The sequence below is a fragment of the Festucalex cinctus genome, chromosome 17 (genome assembly GCF_051991245.1).
Source record: "Festucalex cinctus isolate MCC-2025b chromosome 17, RoL_Fcin_1.0, whole genome shotgun sequence".
Lineage (NCBI taxonomy): Eukaryota > Metazoa > Chordata > Actinopteri > Syngnathiformes > Syngnathidae > Festucalex > Festucalex cinctus.
Window position 1 is genome coordinate 15,155,533 of NC_135427.1, and position 25,631 is coordinate 15,181,163.

Below are 25,631 nucleotides of genomic sequence, written 5' to 3' on the forward strand. Positions count from 1 at the left end.
ATCAGCAACTCAGTCTGTCGTCTCAAAGAAATGAATGGTAGACCCTCATAAATATTCATTGGGCGCTCCGACTCCCGTGTTTTGTCGACAAAAGTTTCCAAGGTCCCCTTCTCTTCTTTTTTTAAATTTCGGAGCCCGTCATCCACGTTTGACGGGACCTGACATTTGGCAAGGCTCTGCGTAGAGGATTTGTTTGTGACAGCTTCAAATTATGGCGGCACACGGAGAGGAAGAGGGAGGGGAGGTGGGGTTAAGAAAAGAAAAAAATAGCTGATGCTTATTTAAATGTCACTTCAACAAGGTGAATGCATAAGCTCCCCTCAGCATCACGTAGGAAATTCCCTACAAAGGAAGAGGGGTTTCTTGCCATTCTCCAATCTGGGCTTATTGTGTCGGGCCCCGGCAGCCGGCGTTAAACCTTATGAAGCTCTGCCAGCATCTCGACTGTAACCACAAACCATTTAGTTGTTTGTTTTGTGTGTAGGTTGCGACTGAGGTGCCAAGCACTTGGGTCCCATTTTGGGGTGCGACATATACATTTTCAAGCTCTCCCACTCTTAAGCGAGTCAGAAAGACATCGCCTTAAGTGCAATCCGGGGGAGGAAGGCAGCCGAGGAAAATATCTGATTACAGTGTAGCCGTTTTTCTCCGCCCGGTGTTATTTCTTGACAGCACTCAACAGTGTTTGAGAGAGAGAGCGCACTATTGGGAAGCTGAGTGTCACTGACCTTTCTAACAAGGATGATAAGACGCGCCAAGGCAAAGTCACTCAAAAGTAAACTACTGCCGCTCATATTCCCACCAAAGTGCCCTCCGTCTCTCAGCCTTGACAAATAGTGTATGACACCGCTGGATTAAGTCCTCACAAGGCATGCCAGATGCTGGAATCAGATGACAAGCACCTACGCGTCTACAATTCCAAAATGTTACCGGAATAGTCTTTGCGCACAGAAGATGCATGCAAGCATGCTGCCGGCGTGACTATAAATTATGCAGCAAAACCTTTTTGTCCACTTTTTTCCCCACTTTATTGCTTTGACAGATTTACATCTCAGTTATGTGACCTTTATCAATTATTTTCAAGTCTATATCAGATATTTTGTTGCACCTATTTGCATGCCATTCGACATGACTTAAGACTAACTGGTAGGGGCGTTAAAAAAAAAATCGTTTCGGCAATATAATCGCGGTATTATAGCGCGCAATTCTCGAATCGATTTGATATGCTCCGAATCGATATTTAAACATTTTTTAATGGAAATATTCAACAAAACGTCTTACTTAGGGTTCATACAGTAAGCATGGAAGAATGTTATACTATTGGAACATTAAGCCTTAATATTTTATTTCAATGCTGTTCAAACGTGAAACTGATTGCAACAGATTGTTAGTTAAATACAGTGGCTCACAGTTATAAGCCTGAAGTTTCAGATAAATAAATACATTTTCATACAAATCTTATGGTGTACATTTACAAGTTTACTGATTAGTATTTTCTAAATTTGTGTAGAAAAAAATAAAATCGCAATAATTGACTTATAGATTCATATCGGGATTAATCGGTATCGAATCGACTCGTAACCTATGAATCGTGATATGAATCGAATCGCCAGGTAGGCTACTAGGCAATTCACACCCCTACTAACTGGTAAGTTGCACCACTCCAAATCTAAACTTTGCTCTGCCCACGTTAAGCAAAATAGTTTAGCAACTTGGCGTCACCCATCTGTTGAGGATACCAGCTTCCGATTGGGGCTCATTTGGAATTTCCTAGCAGGAGTTTATCCCAGTTCAAGACCTGGATTCCACCCAAACTGCCAGCTTCACACCAAAATGACCGACTTCTTGTTTGCACCACCTGCTGCTCATGCCCTAATTATCCTTAATATCATATTTAGCGCCTCTGAGAGGGATTGTTATTGAAACAGCTCTGTAGCCGGCGCCTCCTAGTCTCTCATGCGGTATTGCAACATTAGCGATAGCATCGGCAGCTATCAAAATGCATTGATGTGTTAATAACCCGGGTTGCTCAGACATAAAAATGATGGTGGCAGGTAACATGTAAACAGATTATATAATTGACTTTACAGGTACTTCTTTGGTTTAACCTGGACAGATCATCTCTGTCCAGTCAATGATTGGATATGATTTAGTATACCAATTTGTTCAAAATATTGTAATTGTGTCCCTTGATCCGTGACGTGTAAATCCAGCACTAAACTACAACCGTCATCTATTTTAATGCACACATTTGTGACGATCAAGCTTGTGTGTATTACCGCTTTGGCTCCCCCTGATTAATGGAGCAATTACATAATCCATAACAGTGAATGATGATTGCGCTAATGATGAGCTCATGTTGGGTAATGACTCGCGGAGTTTGCTTGTGTAAAGTAAGCAAAGTGAGGCGAGCAACGACTGACTCTGTTTGCGACGGCAGCCCGTCATGTCAAAACGCTGCTACAGCTGCCGAATAACTGTGTGGAGTCACAAATGTTTTTCCACGGCGTCCCTGGAGATTGAGAATTATTTGCGAGAGTAATTTGGTTTGTGTTTACAAAATGTTGCCTTCATGCCCTAGTTGTACAAGACTGAATGGGTTCTCTGGGAGATTTTGTCTATTATGCATATGATTTGCAGTATTGAATGTCAACGTTAATTTAAATTCTCATCTCAGGACTTTATCTATCCAGCCCAGTCCAACTCCCTTAATGCCAACATTGCAAGCTGCAGTAGAGTAAGCTTTGGCTTGACTCATGGCAGGCCGAGGGCCACTAGCATTGCCTGTTGAGAAATGTAATCAGTCTGCTCCATTTGGGCCTGAGCCTGGTTGCTGTTAAGAGACCAGACAGCTCAATCTGCAGCTGTATCACCAGAGGTTACGTTTCACAGGAGCTCCTATGGGTCCTTAAGATCTAGAACTTATGTGATGGATATAACTGTATAGACCTAAAATGGTGATCTTCTCTGGGGCGTCATAAATCACCTTAAAGAGGAGGTCAGCTGGCTCTTGTGACCTTCGCTAAGCCACATTTGCAACTCGATTCATTTCAGAGACGGGGGATACTAAATGATTACGATCAGTCTGTCTCTGTACTAATTGAGATCTGCAATTCGCATGTTTGCTATTTTGTGCTCAGGCCAAAGCAACATCATTCTTTTGGCACGGTTTGGTGTCATCTTAATGTCAAGGAACTATCAAGTGATTTCAAGAGTGATCTTGTGGCATCTGCAGTTATACAATTCCTGCACGGGAGCTTGTTTGAGAAGAAGCACCTGTGGCAAGGTTTTTACTTTCTGGATCTGGATTTTCCACCTCTGTCAACTCAACATGTAAACCTGCTAACGGTTAGCCAGTTAATATCCAGGCACAAACCTGACTGAGCAAACAACAACAAACTCCACTTTTTGTTTTACCCCCCCACATCACTCACGAGACTAAGCCCCGACTTTTAAAGCCGTTCAATTACAGATAGGGCCTACTATCAGACTATAGTCTGGAACAGATGTTGATGACCCCAAGTGGACAAAAACCTGAACCTTCCCTGACATGTTATATTGTAGTATGTGGTTTTGTTGAATAATCTATCCATCCATCAATCTGCAAAATCAAATTTTATTTGATCACTCAATAGGCTAATCAGGAGAATAATTGATTCTAAAAATATTTTACGTCCCTATGTCTAGCACGACATGCAGAGATATTGGTCATAGTAATTGTAATTAAATCCACCAGCCTGGTCTGTTTGAGAAAATACGACCCTTGATCAAACTACTATTAAAAAACAAAAAAAAACAAAAAAAATACATTGCCAGTACCTTTCCCATCTCTATCTTGTTTAGTCAACTTGATGTGAGAGCTGTACAATAGCACAATATCAGCATCTACTGTAAAACCCAGGGGATTCTCTGTGTGCTTTGTGTTTATCTGTGTATGTTTGTTGGCGTGTGTGGGGGTGTGTATGCGCGTGTTTTAAGAGAATGAGTCCAGTCAGACGCTTGAATGTGTGTCATCTCTTGAGTGCAACACCAGCTTGGCCCACTTCTGCCTGACCGACTATACTGTCTCTCTCACTCCCCCTCTCTTGTCTCTTTGTGTTTAGTGCTATCTTCCCAGTGTGGGGTCCACTTCTCATGACTCCCCTTCAAACAAAACACAGCAAAACTGAAAGCTCGCAACGACGCACGACATCCCAGGTGAATCCACAAATCAGACGTTACACCCCCCCTGCGCATTCACGCGGAGTTCATAGCCGCGCGCTCATGCTCATGTAGGTCAAAAAGTGGGGAGGAACAAAAGGGGAAGAAAGCTGAACTTTTGGTCTTTTTTTTTTTTTTTTGGCAGACAGCACAAGGCTCCAAGACCTCATATGAGCCGATGCGATCTTGTGCTAAAAACTCACATTTGAAGCTTGTCAGAAAAGTCTGCTTGCACTCCCACGTATAGGAAGTAAGAGTGACAAACTCTTGAGTCATTTAGTTTTAAGTTGTTTTTTTCATAACAAAAATATCCCCTATTGTATTATCCCTATGATTGGCTGTCAACCATTTGAGGTTGTACCCAGCCTACTGCCAGATTACATCTGGGATAGGCTCAAGTACGCCTGCGACCCTCGTGAGGATAATGGATGATAATGGATGGATGTTTTATTATCCTATTATATACAAACATACAGTCATGATTCTAATGACATAATTAAAAAATAATAAAATACCCGTGACATGTTGGCCTAGCCTTCCTCTTTCCGCTATGATGCTAAGCAAACTGTTTTGTTCAATTATATCAAACAAGAAAATGTGAATTCTCGACATTTTCTTTGGGACACGAATGGCGGCAGGAGGCAACTAGCTGTCCGCCTACTCGCGTCCGTCGGTAACTAGGAGACAGTGTGGGAATACCAAAGACGTGGGTACGAGTACATGTGCACAGCCCCCCCTCCAGCTTTCAACCTCGGTAGCGCACCTTTACACACCCCCACGCCCCAGCGCCCCCGTAATTCTGGGCTGCTTCAGCCAGCCTCAGGCCTCATTATGCTATTAGCTGCCTCAGGCTTCAGTCCATTTGCTGGCCGGAGAGTGTGACGGAGGCCCCTTTCACAGGGTTGCCACTCCTGCTGGAGGCCGGTCAGCTGAGAAATGACGGAGTGTGAAAGTTATTTACTTCACACTCGGATCATGTATTTGACACTGATAAACGCTGTGGTGCTTACATCCTTCCCGCTGATCCACACTGGGGATAATACCGCCTTTAACTATGTAACCATCCGCAATGAAACTTTCGTAACCTCTAGCTTCTGATCATACAGGCCTTTGTGCATTTTATGAACTGTTATCAAGACTAGACTTTTTTTCTATGTAACTTACAAACTTTAATGAATGAAGTCCATTGTTCAAGTTTTCCTCCCAAGCAGAGCGGATTGTGCGCAGCCAGCAGACTGATTGGATTTTGAACTGATGTTGAGGATAATTGGGAGCTCAAGAAAACAATATTTTGCGACGCAAAGTTTTGTTTGTCCTTTGTTTGTGTAGATTCATTAGGCCATAGAGAGAGCGAGAGAAAGAGAGAGAACTCAGCTCAAGTGAAGCATGCCAAATTAGGCAGGAGAAATTCCAAACGCGCGGCTTCTGAGACTCATTAGGACCCCGTGCGATGTTTTGTAAGGGTGTGTCTGGAAAAGAAGAGTAGCAGCGGCTCGCTTGCATATTTTGGTGTTTCGCGAGTACAAAAGCAGTGCGAGACAAAGTGAAGATCCATCCGAGTGCCTCGTGGGAACACAGTCGACGCTCCAAACACAATGATCAACACGAAGGAAAACTAAAAGTATCGGGTGACTTGAGGAAAATACCTAAAGATCCTAGCGGCGTGTAAAGATGTGGTTACATCATGTTTCCGGTTATGTCCGAGACGCGATTCAATGAATATTTAACGAAACTGAAGACAAGACTAAACTTCAAACTGCAGAACTCAGTCAAGGTGGGAGCGATATTGCCACACAGGCTTTCGAGAAATGCACTGCCGCTTTGCAACCTGTAAGAATACCAGTTACTACTTTCCTATTAGCCTATCTATTGTATTACTATTTACACAGCCTAATCTTAAAAAAAAAAAAAAAAAAAAAAAAAAAAAAAAAAAAAAAAAAAAAAAAAAAAAAGACTTAGACTTGACTATCATTCCAAAGAAGTAGATGACGTGAACAGAATTATTTTCACTTTGTTTTGTGTCAGACAAAGAAGGCCATCACATAGTCGGTTTGCTGTCGAGGAAGGTGTTGGTGAATTGTCTCTGACACTTCAGAGGCTAATAAAGCCCTTCCACGCTAAATCCTACAACTACTCGGCTCTGCCGTTTAATACAGTAATTCGGGTTCATAGTGCTCCAAAGTCCAAAAGAATCTAACGTTTGTGTTTCATCACTGGAAGTTTCAGCCTCTGTCTTCCTCACACTCGTCTGATTGGCTGCGTCGGTGTTGAAAGGTGCAAAAGCGGGGATGAGTGGGCGGCAGGTAGGCGGACAAATGAATTTCGTGTCGTCTATCTCTCAAAGATGCCTCCGCTGTGTTTGCTTCAGTCACTTTGCCATTTACACGTTTGATAGCACGCCGCCTTGATGACTCTTTAATTACATCTGCAGCGGGGGAACGCATTTTGCCGTTTTTTTCTTTGTGCTTTCGCAGGCAGGTTTCGGCATTATTAAGGATATTCAGCTTTCACCCGAGTCAGCAGTTTTGTCAAATCACCCCAACTCCCCTCCGCCCTGGTATGCCGCAATCTCATCACATTTAGGAGAGAGGGGATGCTGGGGAAAAAATTAATTGGAGGCGTGCGATAGTTAGGACAGAAGCCCAGGCCACGGTGCGGGATAAATCAGACGTCCTCATGGCAGCTTTATGGCTGTGGAGCGAGAGAGAGAGAGAGAGAGAGAGAAAGGAGAGAAGTGGTTAACTTTAATAGCAAGAGATAGAAATGTTGGGTTACTCGACTCCCCCTCCCCCAATTAGATCAGGCCCCTTCGACCGGGCTTGATATACGGAGTTAATTCACCTAGCTTTGCGCTATAATTCAAGCGCATTTAATGCGGCGCTGCATGCCCTGTAGCCTCCCGTCTACACTTTCTTTCTATCAGGTGTTAAACAATGCCAAACAAGCCCTCCCGTTATCGCGGTCATCTCGATCACGTCCTACCCTCACCCCGTCGAGGTTGCACTCACCAAGGGGTCGCCCCCCGAGGGCCCACCCCCGACCTCCATATGACTTAAGCCTTCTGCTTTCATAATAAGGAGGGGGTGCAACATTGACTAGTAAAGCAGACGCTGAAGTGGTTCCTGCAAGGGTAATAGGGGACCTGCTCTCCAGTGCACTTGATTTAATCCGGCCCCTCTGTGTGTGGCGAGTGGAGGGCGATTTAGTCTGGGAGCAGATGGATGGATTGGGGGTGGGGGGGGTAACCAAAAGGCATTACGAATTTTTGGAATCCCAGAGAGTTCACAAAACAGACTCAGGAGACCCATTCATTGCCAGAAGCTTGCGTAGGGCATTTTAACGGATCTTTCGAGACCCACACAATAATAAATAAGCACCAAAACTTCTAAAAGAGAGTAAACGCTCCTTCTCGAAACCCCCACCCCATTCTTTAGTAATCATCAGCTGAACAAGGGTTCCTTTCACCAAATTACATTAACTAAATGGACATGTTTAACTTCAGTTAATCATGCTCTTTAAAAGTATAAAGACATAAAAAGTTGTATTTTGTAACCTAGCTTGAACCTGAGTAGTGTTGGTGTAAACATGCTGCTTGGTTCAGAGGGCTCTGCACATCACACTGAGCGAGCCAGGTAGAGGTGAGTGGGAGTCCAACTACAAGAAGGAGGAAGGTCACGGTCATGTTTGTTGGCAACGCTGTAGAAGTGCGCTGCCGCTATTTGGCATCGTGAGACATTTTGTATCGGAGAAAACATGCATTGTGACACAAAGTTGAAATGGAGGCCAACTAAGGTCAGTCGCTTATCGCAGAGTTTTGGTAGTAGAACTAAAAGGAACTAAAACAACTAAAAAAAGTAATGATCTGTCAACAATGAATGCCAATGCTCGAAGCGAGATTGCTGTGGACCATTTACAAGTAGGCTACTGCAATTCAGGCCCAACTAGTTTTCTGCCTAAATATTTACAGCCCAGATCAACTTGTGTATAAATAAATAGTATATAAGCAAAGACGTTGATCCAATTATTTAAAAAGCAAATAACTAATGTTACAAATGTGCTAATTCACTGTCTAAACAGCAGGCTACAACACGATAAATGAAATTCACAGTGTATATTGGAACCACTATGTAACATGTTGTAAGCCCTACTTTGGTTGCCTCTGCAACCCATAAAGGGATCAAACTAGTCTGAATTTGCAATACTTATCAATTGTCAATTGCACGAATGAATTACATTAATTGTTGTCCTTTATTTTCCTCTTCCTATGCGAGCTCAGCATTAAAAAAAAAAATCAAGCAAATCGCAAGAAACGAGCCACTTGTGTAATAAGTGATTTAATTTCTGCACTGATACCCGCGGCTCCGCAGAAATGCCATCTCAGCATAAACACATCAGCAATGGTGTTAGTTTATTTATTTTTTTGGCGCCGTTACATTTGTTTGAGGAAATTGATAAAATGATCACTTAGGAGAAGGAACACGCTCACTCTTTTTACGCGGAGGATGTGGCCGCATTGGAATCAATCTGAGGTTCGAGGCATCTTTATCTCCGCAGCTGCCGCCACGCCGGCGCTGTACAATAACTCAAGCAGTACAGTTTGAGAAACGCACGGGTTTGATCCCAGTCTCACGGTGATGAATAGCCGTTTTTATTCTTTTGTTACCCATCAGCACTTTTTTTTTTTTTCCACTCTGCAGTTAATGCGTCGGGCCAAGTGCACTCTGACGGTCATTTTTCACTTGTAACTGTAACAGCTGCATCCAAGCCGCTCTGGACTGAAGTGGCGCCCGTAAAAGAAAATGAAAGGGAGTCAGGTGCTGTGTTCTTAGATGGGACAGACCATTATCGGTAGCAGAGGGGGTGTCAAGTGTTAAAAGGATTGTCATGTCTGTCCGGATAAGATGGCTCATTGGCACGATTGACGACAGGCTTTCTGCTTTGATGGCCTCGGGAAATTGACGACTACAGCCGTCATGGTAATGCCATCATTGTCAAGCTTTTCAATCTTAAATGATAAAACTAATCAATCTAACACCACAGATCCCCTAAAATTTATGTATTAGACCCGTAACAGAAGACCTGGCGGAATACACCTAGGAACAATTTAGTCTTCAGTTAACCTAACATGAATCCCTTTGGAACACGCACAAGCATACGAAGATCGCACCGAGGATTCAAACTTCCCAACCCCAGGACTGTGAGGAATTTATGATAAACACTACACAGCCCTGCCAAACAATTTCACTGAATTCTTAAAGTGACGAATCAAGGACCAGGAATCCTGGAAAATTGCTGTATCAGAACTGTATCAAAAGACCTTGGCTGAACTGTTCCCTCTGTATACCAAAGCTACACAGCCAAAAGGCGGAAAAACATGCTGTGTCAACCTGGTCCTGGCAGTCATATTTTAGTGTCAGAGCACTTGGGATTGGTGGCGGAGGGGCTTGCCATCCTCTGGAGAGCTGTTCTACATACAGCGAACAAGGAGTGAAAAAGCCTGCTGAGACTCCACACCATTTATCTCCCAGCTGCAAGGTTGGGCCAGGATTAATTGAGTGAGAAGTGCGAGTGTGTGTGTCTTAGTCCTGGTGCCTTGAAGCGCGGTCTAGAGCCTGAGATGATAGGAGCATGTGGTAGAGGGGGTACAAGGATAAGGAAGAAAGGGGGGGGGGCACCTTGTCTCGTGAGCCCGTCATCATCAGCAGGGGTTGCACTTAAAAAGCTGTGCCAAAGGCTTAGTTGTTCTCTCAAATGAAGCCAGTTCAAGTGAAAAAGACTTTTTTTTTTTTTTATAGCAAAGTTCCAGCTCAAGATGAGGTAGAATTGTAGCTAAAACCTACAGTATAACTGAGAAGATCAATCCTGGGAAATTCTCGTGCAGTGCAATAGCTTCCGGGAACAAATTGGCTTTTTCGGGAAAAGAACCGGCTGGCCGTATTTAGTCAAGGGTTATGAACTTGGCATGTTATTCCAATTGCCAAATTACAGTAGTAAACCCAACATTGAAACAACCTGGAATGATCCTTTTCAGCATTCCCGGCTGTGTGAGTCCTCATCCGCGTTTTGCAACCCGTTCACCGCTTGTACTCTGGACTCTATCAGCACATTGTTTGAATTGGCACGCTCCCAATGCAAAGCCCGTGTACAGCAGCACAGGCTGTCTCAACCATCCCGCGGGGAGTTTGTGGGCACATTCCAGTGGGGGGCGGGTGGTATGTGGGGTGGCCAGTGTAAAGCACCTCAACTTCTGGAGTGGGAATCTCTGAATCACCTTTTCCTGGAAGGACGCAACGGGAGCTGAACTGCGACCAAGCGGCCGGGCTAAGCCTGGCCTCTTATAGCGTTTTTCCACTGCAGCCCAGCACGGCACCGTCTGAAGCCAGCACGGTGTTAGCGAGCATTTCCATTACAGCTGACCGTGTCGGAAGTGGACCGTGCCGAGCTGCTCGCAGCCCTCTCGCATACCCGGGCCAGAGCGAGCCAGGACATGACGTAAAACACCACGGCAGTTGATTGGGCGGTCGGTCCTGTGATGTCATCAATGGGCTTACCAGCTGCGTCCTTTTCAACGAGTGTTGGTCGTCTTCTTCGTCCCCACTGCTATCAGCGTGTAGAGCCTTGAGGGCTTTCCGACGATAAAATATCGCCCTTTTCTTTGCGGCGGCAATCCTCCTTCTGTTGTGAGCTCTGAAGAAGCGCCACAAATAACAGAACGAGAAACCGATACCGGGCAGCGTCGTCCTCCATGGCCTCTGTGTTTTGGTTATATGTTGTTTCCCGTGCTTCGACTATTGTGTCACAGCCGGTTAGGCGTCACTTCCGTCCAGCATCCCATACGCACATTTGACGTGGAAACGCAGTGCGTGCGTGGGTTGGCCCGCCAGCGAGCCGACCAGTCAGCGCTGGGCTGCAGTGGAAAAACGCTATTCCTGTTGGGGTAGTGGGTAGTGCCACACCTTCTCCAGGCCGACCAGGTTGGCACGCTGCAGGCGTTTTTTCCTGTTCTAGGTTTTTTTTTTTCCCTTGCTCCAGCTTCTGCTGCACGTAACCTTGCCTGCTGGATCTTTGTAAGCGTATTGATTGGACATAAATAGCGCTCGGTGGACCGCAATATTTTTCTTAAATGCAACGATCATTCCTGATGCCGCAAGTTGTGCAAGTGGGAAGCATTTTTTATTTTTTTTTTTGGCACAGATTTCCAGTAAATTATAATTGCGTCAAGTTGTCACCTGCCCACACATATCACGGACCTCATTCGGAGCATGGAAATCACACTTTACAATGCCCGTGGGGGGGAGTACAAGGAGCCAAGCATGTAAAACATGGGATATTAATAGTTGGGCTGGTGTTGCCGTGACCACACCTTCCTGTTTTCTCTTTCTTTGTTTTGGCAAAGCACCGACAGATGTACCTCTGGAGTAACTCCAGTATCTGAAAGATGGGGGTATGACCCTGCCTTGTTCAAATTGTGCTTATGAGCATAGTGTTACCGCCTAAAAACTGAGACGTTAAAGGTTTGAGACAAAGTCAAGCAAGACAGTTTGAAACCTTGTCAAGCCTGAAAGTTTGAAGGTTTGAGACAAAGTCAAGAGATATTTCAGAGTGGTGACCCCAGTCAAGACTAAGACTTTTTTTTTTTTTTTTTTTTTTTTTACCAAGTTAAGACTGAGAATTTGAGGAGTCGAGGTAGTCATAAATAACAGACTTTGAAGGGTTTTAGCCTTAAAGAAGATGAGACGAACTAAGAAAACATTTGACGACAGGTGTTCATTTTTTTCCCCTTTTTATGAAGCATTTCCATTTTCTGACATCCGACTGAGACACAATTGATCTGCTCTTGTGCTTTTGAGGAGTCTGGCGTCTGAGTCTCTGCAGAGGCCTGCTGAGCTTTTCAACAAACTCTGCAGCATAATGTTGGATTACTGTAATAGTTGCAGCACCTCAAAATTTCCCCGTCATCCTTCTTCGGCACAAGGAAACTGCTGAGTATTATCTAACGTCATCTTTTTAACGTGCTCTTCATACTTTATTTTCAGCGTATCATCAAAGAGTATGTAGGGTCAATTTAGGAAATATTTTAAGAGATGAAACTTGTCGGTTTACTAAAAATAAGCAGTTAGATAATCTTCCAATCCAGACGTTGACTACATTAAAAAAAAAAATCTTTAGATTGACAATTGGAATTATCCTGAGATGTCTTTCCTCCCCCCAAAACTTTGTATATGTATTTTGTAGCTCATTTGTCACCTATTGATTGATCGCATTCCTTCAGAGTGGTTGTTACATATATATATATTTTTTTTTACACAGTCATTTTACTGTGTTAAGCATTTGCAGTTGCGTAATACGCAACCCATTGAACCGCTCCGCGTGAAAGATCTCCCTTCTCTAATCCGGCTACATTTTAATCTTCCGAGAGCTTTAAACTGTCAAATTAGTGTAGTGTCAAGATGAACAATAAAGTGCCCGCTGCTGCTGCCGCCAGTACTGCTGCTGTTGCAGATTTCTTCCCATTTAATTGCAAAAAAATATTGTCATTAAATCATCTAAAAAGCACTATCAGTGGTAAACATTTGCCAAATGGATGATGAAAGACATTGGAAGATAGTCAGTTTAGCATCTGGATTGAGAAATTCCCTTACAATTTTTATTTTTTTTTTGACAACAGTTGAAAACCTTTGTTGAACATGAAGTGTTTCTTAAAATATACTATGCTATAGCTTTTGTTTACTTATTATGAACCACTGCTGCACTCAACCAGCCACAGAAAAGGCATCACGCCCTGGGATAGTTGAAGTAAAAACGTAAACACAATTTGGATGCGCGTCTCTTTTTTTTTTTCTTAACGCATTGCTGAAGTATCGGAAACGGGAGCCATTCACAGCAGACATAAAATCAAGTGACTAAGGCTTAGGCGAAAAAAAAAAAAAAAAAGTAACAGGACAACCCTCAGTTTGGTGGATAGCTGCATCTCAACGTTGTATTTGTGTATTATTTGTTTGTTATTTTTTAAGCGGTAGCAAACACTTCTGAGTCTTGTTGTTTTGGATGTAGATAGACGACGACTGCATAGATTTTCCGGACTCTTCCATCAGTGGGGCTTCAGATGGAGTATATCTCAGCCCCGCGACACTTGACTGGCACTTGTGGCGATGTATTGCTATTGGTGCATCTGCGCGAGTGTCTTCCCCCGTCACCTTACGTCTCGAGATTTATTGGAAAGTGCTCCCCTACCTCCCCCAACTTACCCCTCGTGGCTTAATGTCAGCTAATTAATTGTGGCCAATTAGCTCTGGATGCGCTTGAGGGTGAAATTGATGAGTCCTCCGAATTACTTCCTTTGGCACTGTGCCTCTCTCATGAGCAGCGACCGAGCGTCGGCCTCGCACAGCAAGCAGGTGGTTGTGACCTTTTGAATAATTCACTCGCATCCAGAGATGCCTGCTGAGCGTAGTCTCCCTTGGATGGTTTGTCTTTGTAACAGGCTAGCCCAGGTTGATTCAGATCAGTCATTTTTTTGCTTCTTGGTTAGAAGATGGATGGCCCCAACATCAATGGATCAAGGTGGCTTTGGGTTCTTTTGAGGCTGAGTGATAAAGCTCAAAAGAGCTTTAAACTACGAACGAGTACATTTGAATTAAATCGATAAAATCGTGTTGGGTTGTTCACATTTTGTGTCCAAATTTCAAGCCTCCAAGCGCAGTTTACCAGAACCCATTTAAACGACCACAAGCAACAAGGGCGAGCCATCACTTGTCAAGTACTCATCTGCCACTAATCCATTAATTGACTAATGAGGCTGCTAAGTGTTTCTGCTGGAGGCTAATTGATACCAACACCGTCATAACTCTAGTGACGAATGGGGACAATCCCGGTGTCCCATAGTCCAACATCTGAGAACTACATACTTCCGACTTCTACTACGTCTTAATCTCTTTCGCCCAAACATTTGCCGTTTGTGATCCTGCACCCGCCAAGTCTTTTGATGGTCCTTTAATAATAGAAATGTCAAGGTTGGTTTTGCCACTGACCAAAGAGCCTCTAGCATGTTTCGCCAGCATTCGGTTAAACGGCCGGAAGCAACAATGGCGATCGATCACTTGTCAAGTGTGCGTTTGCTGCTAAATCCATTAATCGATTAATGAGGCTGCTTAGTGTTTCGGCACGTGGCTAATTGAATCCCCCCACCCCCATCCCCCGCTGACCGACAGCCATGATGGCCAGGCATCCAACGTCTAATTTTCAAACAATTCGATTCATAAAAGAAGCGAGAATCTCATTTATTAATCGAATCGATATTTAATACCCAAAAATCGATTTTATTTTTTTATTTTATTTATTAGAAATGAAGAAGAAGGGGAAAAGGCAGTTTTAGCCTAATGCTGTTTTTGTGGAAAAAGGCAATAATACAAAATTAATAAAATGTTTAAAAATAAATAAAAAAAAAAAATAAAAAATAAAAAAATTTTTTAAAAAAAGGACACTTTAATGTCTGTCATTTTGTCTTGCAAACCAGACTGGAGTAGATCATGACAATGTTGTGCATATCTGTAAATAACTTTGAATCGAAAATCGTTTGAATCGAGAATCAAAAATCAATTCTGAATCGAATCGTAGACCCAAAAATCATAATCGAATCGAATCGTGACAGTCAAAGATTCCCAGCCCTACAATTCATACATCTTGGCCTTTTATGCATATATGTTTTGCATTCAAGAATCAGACCTTAACCTTTTGAGCATTTGCTCTCGATTGTAAACAATTTGATAGCTCTGTTTTTAGACACTACTACCTTTCACAGAGGACTTTCAAGTCCTCAGGCAAGGAACCCCCCCAAGCCCATGTTTTATTTGTGACGCTTGTGTGCTTGCTTACATCAGACAAAAACGTCTGTGTAATCGGCGGGAGGAAGGCTGCCTCTGGTACTGAACAAGCAGTTTTTTAGTGCAACAATTAATCCTTTTTGTGCTTTTTTTTTTTTTTTTTGCTACACTTGCACTGTACTTGTGCCAGCGAGGGGGGAAAAAAAAAAAAAAAAAGCCAGCTTGTCTCACTTTTTGATTATCTCTCGAATAACAACGCATGTGCACAATTGCCCGTGATGCGTACTGTCAATTTAGCAAATAATATGCGTTTTCAACCAGCTAGAATTCCGGTTTAAAGTCGTTAAGAGGGGAAAGAAACACGAGCATTGATTCCCTCTAGATTTAGTTACTTTCTGTAGAGTTGCTTTTAACTACCCTCTACTGGGCTCAGTGAGTTGTTACATTATCCTGTCTCTTATAGGGAGTGTGCTCTTTTAGTGTTAACAACTTTCTTTGCTATATTCACCAGATTTTCTCTTCATGCATCTGAAATTCTACATGTTCTCTTCATTGAGTGCATGACTTGGTTTTCTGTCTCATAGGGATTGTCGTGTCAGTTGCAATTAGTTTTTGACCAGAATGATATTAGCACTGTATCATAAATGGAATGATATATATATATATATATATATATATGAAAAATTGGGGGAAATGTACGGATGTAAAGAACAACACAAATATTTTTATAAAATCTTATGCAAATGTAAATAAGATACAAAAATTGATGGGGAAAAAAGGTAAAGATACAAAACATTGATGAAAACAGAAAAATACTTTTAATGAATTATACTTAAATTACAAAAAATACAAAATACTTAATTTGATGGAAAAACACTCAAATATTAGAAATAAAACAATGTTAAGTATGCAAATATTACAAATATGGGGAAAAAAAATGCACATATTGGTAAAACATTTGAAAAAAAAACATTTTTTTTGTTCTTCATCTGCCTGTGTTAACGTTTTCTTTTTCTTTCTTTTTTTTAAAACCCTCAAATTAATTGAATTTGTTCTTTAACAAAACTTGATGGAATGATGGCTTGTTTGCTAAGCTGGTTACTGATATTAATATATTTGTTGATGAATTGAAGGAAAAATATAATTTGTGCTTTCAAGAAGCGTAATTTTTTTTAATTTTTTTTTTGTCCCATCCCCCCCTCACTTCAGGTGTATGTGCCGAGGCGTTATGCCCCGGGGAGCAGTGCCCACAGTGCACTAGAGGCATCTGAACATTGTCAGTGGTCCTAAACCCGAACCCACCCCACCGCCTGTCCCCCATTGAGTCGAGACGTCCCTTTTTGGAGGCCATGTCTCTCACCGACAAACACAAAGTGAAGAGGCAGCGGCTGGACCGAATCTGTGAAGGTAACGATACGACTTCAGTCCATCGGTAATTATCGTGGAGGGATGCACCCACTTTCTTCCCTGAGTGTATCACTTGGGTTTCTGTTTCGTTGTTGGCGTCACAGTGAATTCAATTTTTGACAGGATGCACAATAGTGAAAATGCACAGATACGACACAAATGTTAGAAAAAAATAAAATTAAATACAAAACTATGAGGAAATTTTTAAAAATGTCATCAAAAATAAACTATTTCAGAAATATTGGTACACAAAATTGAGAATATTAAGCAACAAATGAGTCAATGTTTATAAAACAAAACAAAAAATTATAAAATTTTATTAAAATAAAATCTGATGAACACGCAATACTATAAAAAGAAAAATGGTTTTAAAAAATCCTTCAAAATGCACAAATTGATGGCGAAGATGAAAGACACACAAATATTAAGGAAAAAAACAAACCAATGCTATTAAAAAAATACAAACAAATACATTATATCTTTTGATGGTCTATCGAAATTAGTGTTGTCAAAGTTAAAGCGTTAATTAATCGCAAAAAATTATCGCATTAATCATTGTATTACCACAGATTAATCACACTATTAATTTTGACCGCAGATGATCCTTTTTAGCCAACAGTGGATGGTTACATTAAAGGTAGCTGTTGGAATTTGAGCAATAAACATAACTACATGTCATGCATTAAAGTAAAGCATTTAATAAATGTTTACATATGCCGTAGGTCATTTTTTTCCCCATTTTAAATTACGCAAATAATTGATTAGAAAAAGCAGGATAAGCGTGTGCAGCGGGTAAAAATGTCAGGGGAAAAAAAAAGCTTTTTTAAGTCAGTGATTAATCAAAATTCTACGATGTGATTAATCTGATTAAAAAATTTAATCGTTTGACAGCTCTAATCTAAATCTAAATCAAATACCTAAATTGGCAACATTGACCATCTGGTTTTACACGTTCTTAGTGCAAGTAGTTCACATCAGCAGAGATACGATTTAAACTACAGAAACCTGCTTTACAAAAAAAGTCCTGAAAGAGGGTCTCAGAGAAAGAAGGGAAAGAAGGGAAAAAAAAAGTTATCGTATGTACCAACAACAAGGCCAACATGACGACAATCTCGGGAGAAACACACCGAGCAAGGCCCTGACCGGTTATTGTGTCTGGCGTGGGGCTAAAAAATAAAAATCCTCACTGGCGTGACTCATCTTAATCCAGGTCGGCACCGTTGGCAGGCGGATGAAGAGCAGATGAAGGAGTGACGGAGGCTCTTCGCGTTGCCAGTCTCTTTCAAGAGGGAAATGCGGAGCGCCGTCTTTGAAAAAGGCGTCCGTGGAGATGCCACTCTTTCTGCGTCGGCCAAAGCAATCGCTGCCTTTTCGTTTCTTTCTCGCAACTTTGCCCTCTCGTCACACAAAATGCTTTCATCAGTCAAGGAACGCATCCTTCACGTTTTTGGAAAATACGGATTCAGGGTGTTGCGATCTTTTTACCCAATGTACCCCTCAAAAATATGTTGCAAAATACATGACACCCCAGTAAGACAGTTTGAAGTTCAAGTCCTAAAATTTATTTAATGACCCCCTTTTTTTTTTTCTTTTTTTTTTAAATATATATTACTATTGCTTATATACTGCTAATAATATTAGGCTAAAACACAAATATTAATGGGGGGAAAAAAAACTAAAATAGCGAATGAAAAAAACTAATTTCTATTGGAAAAATTTAAATAAAAAATAACTTGCAAGTCAAATGTTTCAGCTTGAATAAATCCTTATTAAAATAACGTTTGTCTACCATCCTATCACGTAACTTTTTTTTTTTTTTTTTTTTTTTTTAAAGAGCTACCCGGTGATGTTTTTGCTTTTCATATTCCGTCAGATTAGCTTTTAAACGCGCGACTCCGGCGTTGTGGCTTGTGGTTCTTGTCCCTCTCTCTCGTAGCCCCGCCCTCTCATGTGTGGCTCAGTTACACACCCCCTCGTCTCACCAGAAAGCAAGTGGGCCGTCGCCGCTCCCCTTCTGTCTGCCCCATCTGTGCTACAGTATGGGCCACGGGCTTGATAACAGGAAAACGAAGGCGGAAAACAAATAATATTATCGATGTAGTCACCTACATTGAATGAAAAACGTACACATCCTCCTTTTGCGGTTAATCAGAGACACTTAAATGGTGGAATGTGTGTGCGGCGTATGATTGGTTAATTCTGAACACAGCTGCTTCCTCATTATAAGAGGGTGTGCACACTTGTGCAATTACATTTCAGTTTATTTTTCTAATGATTGTTACATTAAATAAAATTTGCAACTATAAAACAATATTAGTTAAAAGTGTAAAACTTTCAGATTAGATGAAAATAGTATTACTAGAAAACAGTAAAAAAATAATAAAAATAAAATAGTGGACAAAAACAAATCAATGAGAAATATTATAGAAAAATGCAGAAATAGGACAAAATTGAAAAAACAATTAGTAGAAAAGATTATTTTGGGTGTAGTGTTCATGTATAATGTGCAATATTTTTTTGTATAGGTTTTATGATGTGGCAGTTTGAACCTGCAACAATCAAGTTTAAATGTTTCTACTAAAAGTGTTAAAAACAACACAAAGGTTAGTACACAAAATGTAAATAAAAATAGAAAAAGAATACAAAAAATAGTCACGTTATTTGAATTAAGCGCAGTTTCTCCAACTTGAACGAGATACAAGCATCCACTTGAAGACTCCAACTAGGATTCACTCAATGACAGTTTTCATTTTATTTATTTTTTTAAATTCAAGGCATTGACCATTCGGTGAATAACCTTTCAAACAAGAAAACACAATATATACTGGAGTATTACAAACAAGCACAATTAAACCATTTGGACTTATCAAAATTAATCTATATTCCATATTCAATTCAAACCATTTTATATTAATACAACCCATTCAAGTTCACTTTTTAAAATTCACTTACATTATTTTTTTAACCTAGCTCATATTTTAAACTCATTCAATTGAAAATGTTTTATTTTCCCCATTTTATCCTGCAAGTATACACTCTTCAACCAACGCTACCAATAAGCCCTCATTCAACTCCCTAATTCAGAATCACCACAAACTTTTCACCACAATGTACTGAAGGCAGGTTCGAAACAGAACGCATCAATTCAAGCAATTAAACAATTAAGCCATCAATCAACAGCCTTATGGCAACACTCGCCCTCCTAAACACCGTGACTCTCATCATGTCAGCTCAACAGGCACTTATATATTCAAACATTCAATCGCACACGAACAATTGGCATCGCGAAACAAACCGCGATCTCCGCGGGAGTTGTCATTTCATATATGTTGCTCTTACCGGCTGCCTCTTCAACTTTTGTGGAAGCTTGTCCTGCACTCTGTTCACTCCACAGCTGTCAGTGATACGACAGAGTGCGGCACGGCACTGCTAGCTAGTGCGATGCTAACTGCAGGACTGATTTTAACGTGACACCAACGGTGCCTCGCCAGAACTGCTCCGGGCGCAACAGGTCGTCAACACCTGTATGATCTTACAGCATTCTACATTCTTTGTCTAATTTGAATTTCTACTTTTATTCATGTAACATTTCTAATATTACAATGTTAATTTACTTATTTGAATATCCATCATTCTCTATAAAATTAAAAATAATTTTTGAGACAACTGGTTTGACATCACAAAAATATTACATGAAGAATAATAGACAAAATGATTTATCTTAGAAGGAATATATATGAAAAAATGCACAAATATTCAGAAAAAATACAAGAATATTAACGAAAATACAAAAATAAATAAGAACACTAAAATATTTACCAAATAAAATACGATATTGGCGGAAAAAGCACGAGACATTTTTATATTTATATTAAACAGAAATTTATATATTTTTTATTTTTGTATTAGAATAAAAATACGAAATATTTGGAAAACAAATTAAAATAATAATTAGAAGAAAAAGATATTACAAGGCAAATACAAATCTATTGGAAAAACACTTGTCCATACTTTTTTTTTTTTTTTTTTTGCAAATATATTTTATTGAAAGTAATTGTACAACATGAAACAGGGAAAAGACACACTTCTCTTTTTTTTCCAGTAACAAAAGAATACTGTTGTCCATACTTGAAACACACTTGAAGCACAAAAGGGCCCAGAGGCTCATTAGCACTACAACGTACTGCACAGTCACGATAATTGAATAAAAATTTCAAGTTCCCCGCTGTCATGCTTTAATTCATGAAGTCGCCATGAAAGTTTAATAGCTCAGCAGTTGTAGAGCGACGGCCACCTAAATCATTCCGCCGCTATCTCTGCCCGCCAATTCCCGCCGTTAGCGTCCCGTGGCCTAGAAAGATGGCCAGATTGCTCCAAAGGCATGACTGTGGCTGGACGTCTGTTCAGCGCATTGTACCTAGAGCTCTCTTTTTGTAGTATTGGCACCAAATATCATAGTTGGACTCTTCCTTTTCCTTGTATTATTCACACTGGTCCCCGTTGCACGAGTGTAATATAGCATGCTCACTTAATTATGGAACAGTCCTCACGAGAGGCGTACAAGATAAATTTGGCAACCGGCTGCTTCTTGCCAATGAACTGTGGGAAATGAATCACTTGACATGATATCCGGGTTGTGGTTTGAGCGGCCCTCGGCCTGCCGCGTGCACAGGATCGTACAGTTATTGCTTTGTCAGGGAACGAGGGAATGTGAATGACACACGACTGTGGAAAGCGGCTTATTAGACGAAGTTATTGTGAGTGATGGCTAGGAGAGATACAAGGCAGACTTTATTACGGGGTTTTTATACCTCTGAGTAGCTGAAAAAGATTGCCAGAAACAAGTTTTAGGATAATGCAACTTCGTTACGACTTAGCACATCGCATCCACTCAAATTTGAGCATGTTCCTGAACTTCAAAGTCATCAAAGACCCGATAATCGGACGTCTCCTTAAGATTATCCTGAGCGATTATCCTGTATTGAGGGGCATGTTATCTGTTACTAAAATATATTAGACCTCATTTCCAATCGGAAATCCCAATATTTGTGGACAACACCAGGTTCCTGGTGATGTGATGGTGACATGAAACGGAACAATAGTAGGAAATTACCTGTTGTTGGGCAGAAAATGGAGGTTCTTTTGCATATTTGGAGAATGTGTCTCACAAGTTACTCAACACAATAAAAAGTTAACTCACTTGTGTCCTGCAGGCGATTAATTGTGATTGCCTTTAATGGTGAAAGGCTTTTCCCACCTTAAATTCTGGTGCCACCTTCTTATCAACTTAGTAACCTTATTTGAGTTGATGAGTAACTGTAGTCTGAATACGTGGCTGGGAAAAGTAACGTGGTTACATTAGTCGTTACTGGAAAACATGCACGTTGTGTGTTAGCGGCAACCTGAAAAGAACCTGGCAGGCGTTGTAAAGCAAATAGTGGCCCCTGTCACTCAATAAATTTGAGCTTATCTCTGTCGTTTTTTGGCCTCTGGTGCATCCAGACAATGGCCCTTGAGGTTCCTCCGTTTTATTGCAGAGAAAGGACGTAGAAAATAGAAACAAGTCTGATGATGGAGTGGTCACAGTCCAGTGCTGTCCAACCCAATCCCCACGCTGTCTGTTTTGAAGGTGAGAAAGTCAAAGCTTGTCCGCTCTCCACCTTATCAGCTGTTTTCCCCGAGCACGTTTTATCAGTGCTAGCCTTTCTTCTCCTGTCACTCTTTTTTTCCTCCTGTTTGCGTTGCACTCGCTCTTGGCAAGTAAACACAAGTTTATCACCAACGGCAGCATCTCTGGTAGAAAACCATCACTACTCTGCTCGGAATATCTCGTATACAAAGTTCCCTGCAGTGACCAGTTTGTGTCTATCCACTTTCTATATTTTCGATACATTTTCTATATTGTCTTGATGGGTGATCTGGAGCGTATCCTAACTGACTTCAGGCAAAAGGGAGGGTACATTTTGGAATTGTGTTTTTTGTTAAAAGAATCAGAGATTTTATTTTGTGGCTGTAGCGCCCACTGACTGACATGTCACTTTGTAACACCACTTGCGATGATCGTTCCGCTAAAGATGGCATCGGATCTGGCAGACCAAAAAAAAAAATCTTTGCAGTGTGCAATCTTGTCCCATGATGTCATAGTGGGAAAAGGATTTAAGCAGGTTTTAGTTTGTTGGTAATCTCCCTGCCTCAGCCTATGGCGTGCATCAACTCCTCTGGATTAGCGTGTCTCCTTTCGACTCCCCTTTCATTCCGCTAGCGTTGTCCGGCTGTGTTGTTTTAGCCCAATTTCTTGGACTGCTTTTGTCTTCAAAGTATTCTAAGCACAAGTATTAACCCTGCTCGAGTGGAGTAGCACCTCGCTCCAAAGTTGTATGAAGTTCTAATGTTTCAAGGGCTTAATTATTTAGTTGGGAGCCATGTGATAGCATAGACGTAAGAATGAGGATAAGGGGGGGACCTACAGCTGCAGATCAGGTGAAGGTAGTGTTTCACCTCTTAGCTCCTCCCTTTTTGATAGGTGTGGGTGTCATTTGAGAGTTGAAACACAACACTTGTGTCTATTTTCCGGTCCTATAGTGGTCCATTTTGTTTTCCCTGATGCCTAACCAAAGTGAGCAGTCGCGTTTCGGTGGTTCTCTGGGCCAGGGGGGCACATATTGGTCTGAGGGCCAGAGAGACAGGGCCGCAAGTCGCTGCTATTACTGTGGTACCATTCCTGACCTGAGGAATTCATTGGCACTAAGAAGAGGTGAAAGTGGAAGTTGCTTTCCACAACACCTGGATCTGAAGACACGGGTAGCAGTCCTTGGGTCATCGGCGTGTGATCCGGTCCACCAACCAGGGCAGCAGCAGCTCATGAGTAAGACCTCTCAGCTGGATCTCGGGAACAGCCTTTACCTCAAGCAAGCTATGTCGGGCCGGGGCACTGCGCCGCCTCATGATTATTTTCAGGCCACCCCGACGGGTCAGCCACCCGAAGAGTCGGGGTTTTATAGGGATAACCATCACCTTCTCACAAGATCTCCCTCGCATTACAGTCACGGCGCAAGGGGGTTGAGGCCTCTTTGGGATCAAGCGCAAGCGAGAGCCACACCTTCCGTGCAGGCGCCTGGTTCTACACCTATCCCCGTGCCTCCACCCCCGCCGCCTCCTCCTCCACCACCTCCTCCCCTTCCTGTCCATGAGCTGAGCCGTTTGTACAGGGAAACTCTGGGATCTAAGATTATCTTGGATGGTCAGCGTATTGCTGGCAGCTCTCCTATACCTGCTGTCTACGGACCTCAGCCCCATCTTTCCAATTACGCCGCTGAGCAGTCGTCTGTCGCTGCTCACCAAGCATTAAACAATTTTAGTGGCTTGTCCCTGGAACCCCGTCAGTCGGCTGCCACCGATTCAGCGGTGGACCCGACTTTGCAGGGAATGGACGGCGCTCTCCCTCGTGCTTACGGAGCCGTAGCCTCCCAAAGGCTTCCTTATGACCCGAACTATGATCCCAGCGCAGCCATGATGGCTGCCACGGCAGGGATATCCTCCGGATTGCCTCCTCACCACCCTAGCGCTGCGGACCCCAAGAAAATGGCGGATCCTGCTTTTTTGGCATTTTTGCGAGCTGAAGGTCTGGCTGAGAGTACCATCACTCTCCTGCTGCAAGATGGCTTTGATTCTTTCTCCATGCTGGCTATGATGGAGGACCACGACGTCCGCTCAGTCGCCCCGAACTTGGCCCAGGCCCGCGTTCTTTCCCGCATTGTGTTGAGTTACAAGACCGGTGGAACAGCACCGCGTACTCGATCCAACAGCTTCAGCCACCGCAACGACTATTACGTGCAGCCCCAAGGTTTGACAATGGATCCCGGCCTGATGCAGCAACCCCCCACCACTATCCAAACAGTGTCCCCTAGATTGGGAGAGTTTCTCGGGAGAAGGCCCAGCAGTGCTCCATCCCAACACCTTCTGGAGACCACCACTTATCCAGCACCACGCCCCCTGGCAGCTGGAGCTTTACCAACCAGCCCTGGAGGATATAGCAATACTGTAACCCAAGGAAGACCCTTTTCCATGTACAACGCCCACACCGGCCTCGCTATGTCTGCTCTTGGCCAACAGCCTCCGCCTGCCCCAGGTACCCCTGGAGCTGCACCCAAAACCTTCTCAGGCTCTTACTCCCCCATGGAGCTGATGAAACGAGCCCCCAACCTTCCCCCGGCTTCGCCGGTAGCGGCCTCGAGCCCTCTTCACAGCCCACAACTCCTCCGGAAAGGAATCAATGCCGCTCCTGAGAGTAACATTGTTGCCGCCGCTTCCTCCACTGCTCTCCAAGCGCAAAACCTTAACAACACCAAGTTGGTTGGACGCCGCACTGGTCCACCAGTCATTGTCTCAACCATGACCACCACACCTGACACAAGTATAGTAATCTCTCTTATCTAACTAATTTCTTTGTTACCTATATCGACAGATTTACAGAAGTCAATAACTTCATAGCGAATGAGTATGCGCTGACTCCGGCATCTGTTAATACGTATAATAAAACATTTGTATCATGTTTCACCAAGCTGAAATGTGTCTACTCCTGAGCAATCTTTACTTTTGTCTTGGTGACAATCAACTTAATTTAAGGCATATTTTGGTTGTCTAGCTTTCTGTAGACTAGATGTATAACAAAAGCTGACATACAACTTATTTTTCTGGTGGTAAATATGGCCGTACTTGTTATTTTACTCCACACTCTCTCCTAATCAGGTGCTTAACTGCCTGTAATCCAATTAGTCTAATAAGATACTGTTGTATAGGCTATTATAGGAGTCCGTTTTTATAGACACGTTGTCTGTGGTGCATCGTAAATATTTATTCATTTCAGTGGACATACTTCTGAAAGTAATCAGGAACTTGAATTACCTGCTCTTACTTCTTAAAGCTTATTAAATAAACATTTCATTTGCTTGTATTTACTTTTGTTGAGGAAAACAGATGCCAAAGATTTTTTTTAGTTGATTTAATCTTTTTCCGTATGACGAATGCAGCGATGACCATGACAACAAATTGCATGCTTCGCCTGTGTAAAGGCTGAACCGGATGTTCTTTGTTGGTGTTCTACGACCTTTTGTAAACTATGTTAAACCGTGACGGCGGGGAGTTGGACGTCTTATTTGAAGTCAGTGTTCTTTAACCTTTTCAACCGCCAACACTCTAATG

General features: G+C 42.2%; 2 protein-coding genes across 8 annotated transcripts in view; one reads left to right on the forward strand and one right to left on the reverse strand.

The window, feature by feature from the left end:
- Positions 1-19,913, reverse strand: part of LOC144004884 (uncharacterized) — a 64,235-nt gene extending 44,322 nt beyond the window's left edge. Inside the window, exon 1 of the transcript XR_013279453.1 lies at positions 19,770-19,913. The gene's annotated coding sequence lies outside the window, so the exon portion shown is untranslated. The remainder of the gene's footprint in view (positions 1-19,769) is intronic.
- ctbp2l (C-terminal binding protein 2, like) overlaps positions 1-25,631 on the forward strand; it is a 64,124-nt gene that overhangs the window by 7,551 nt on the left and 30,942 nt on the right. For 2 of the 7 annotated variants that reach the window (XM_077502526.1, XM_077502528.1), the window contains exon 2: positions 16,233-16,430. In XM_077502526.1, coding sequence (XP_077358652.1) covers positions 16,373-16,430 — 58 coding nt within the window. In that variant the 5' untranslated portion in view covers positions 16,233-16,372. Of the gene's footprint in view, positions 1-4,103; positions 4,198-16,232; positions 16,431-22,983; positions 24,844-25,631 lie in introns of those variants that run through there. The other 5 variants (XM_077502527.1, XM_077502522.1, XM_077502525.1 and 2 more) reach the window with 5 other exon arrangements.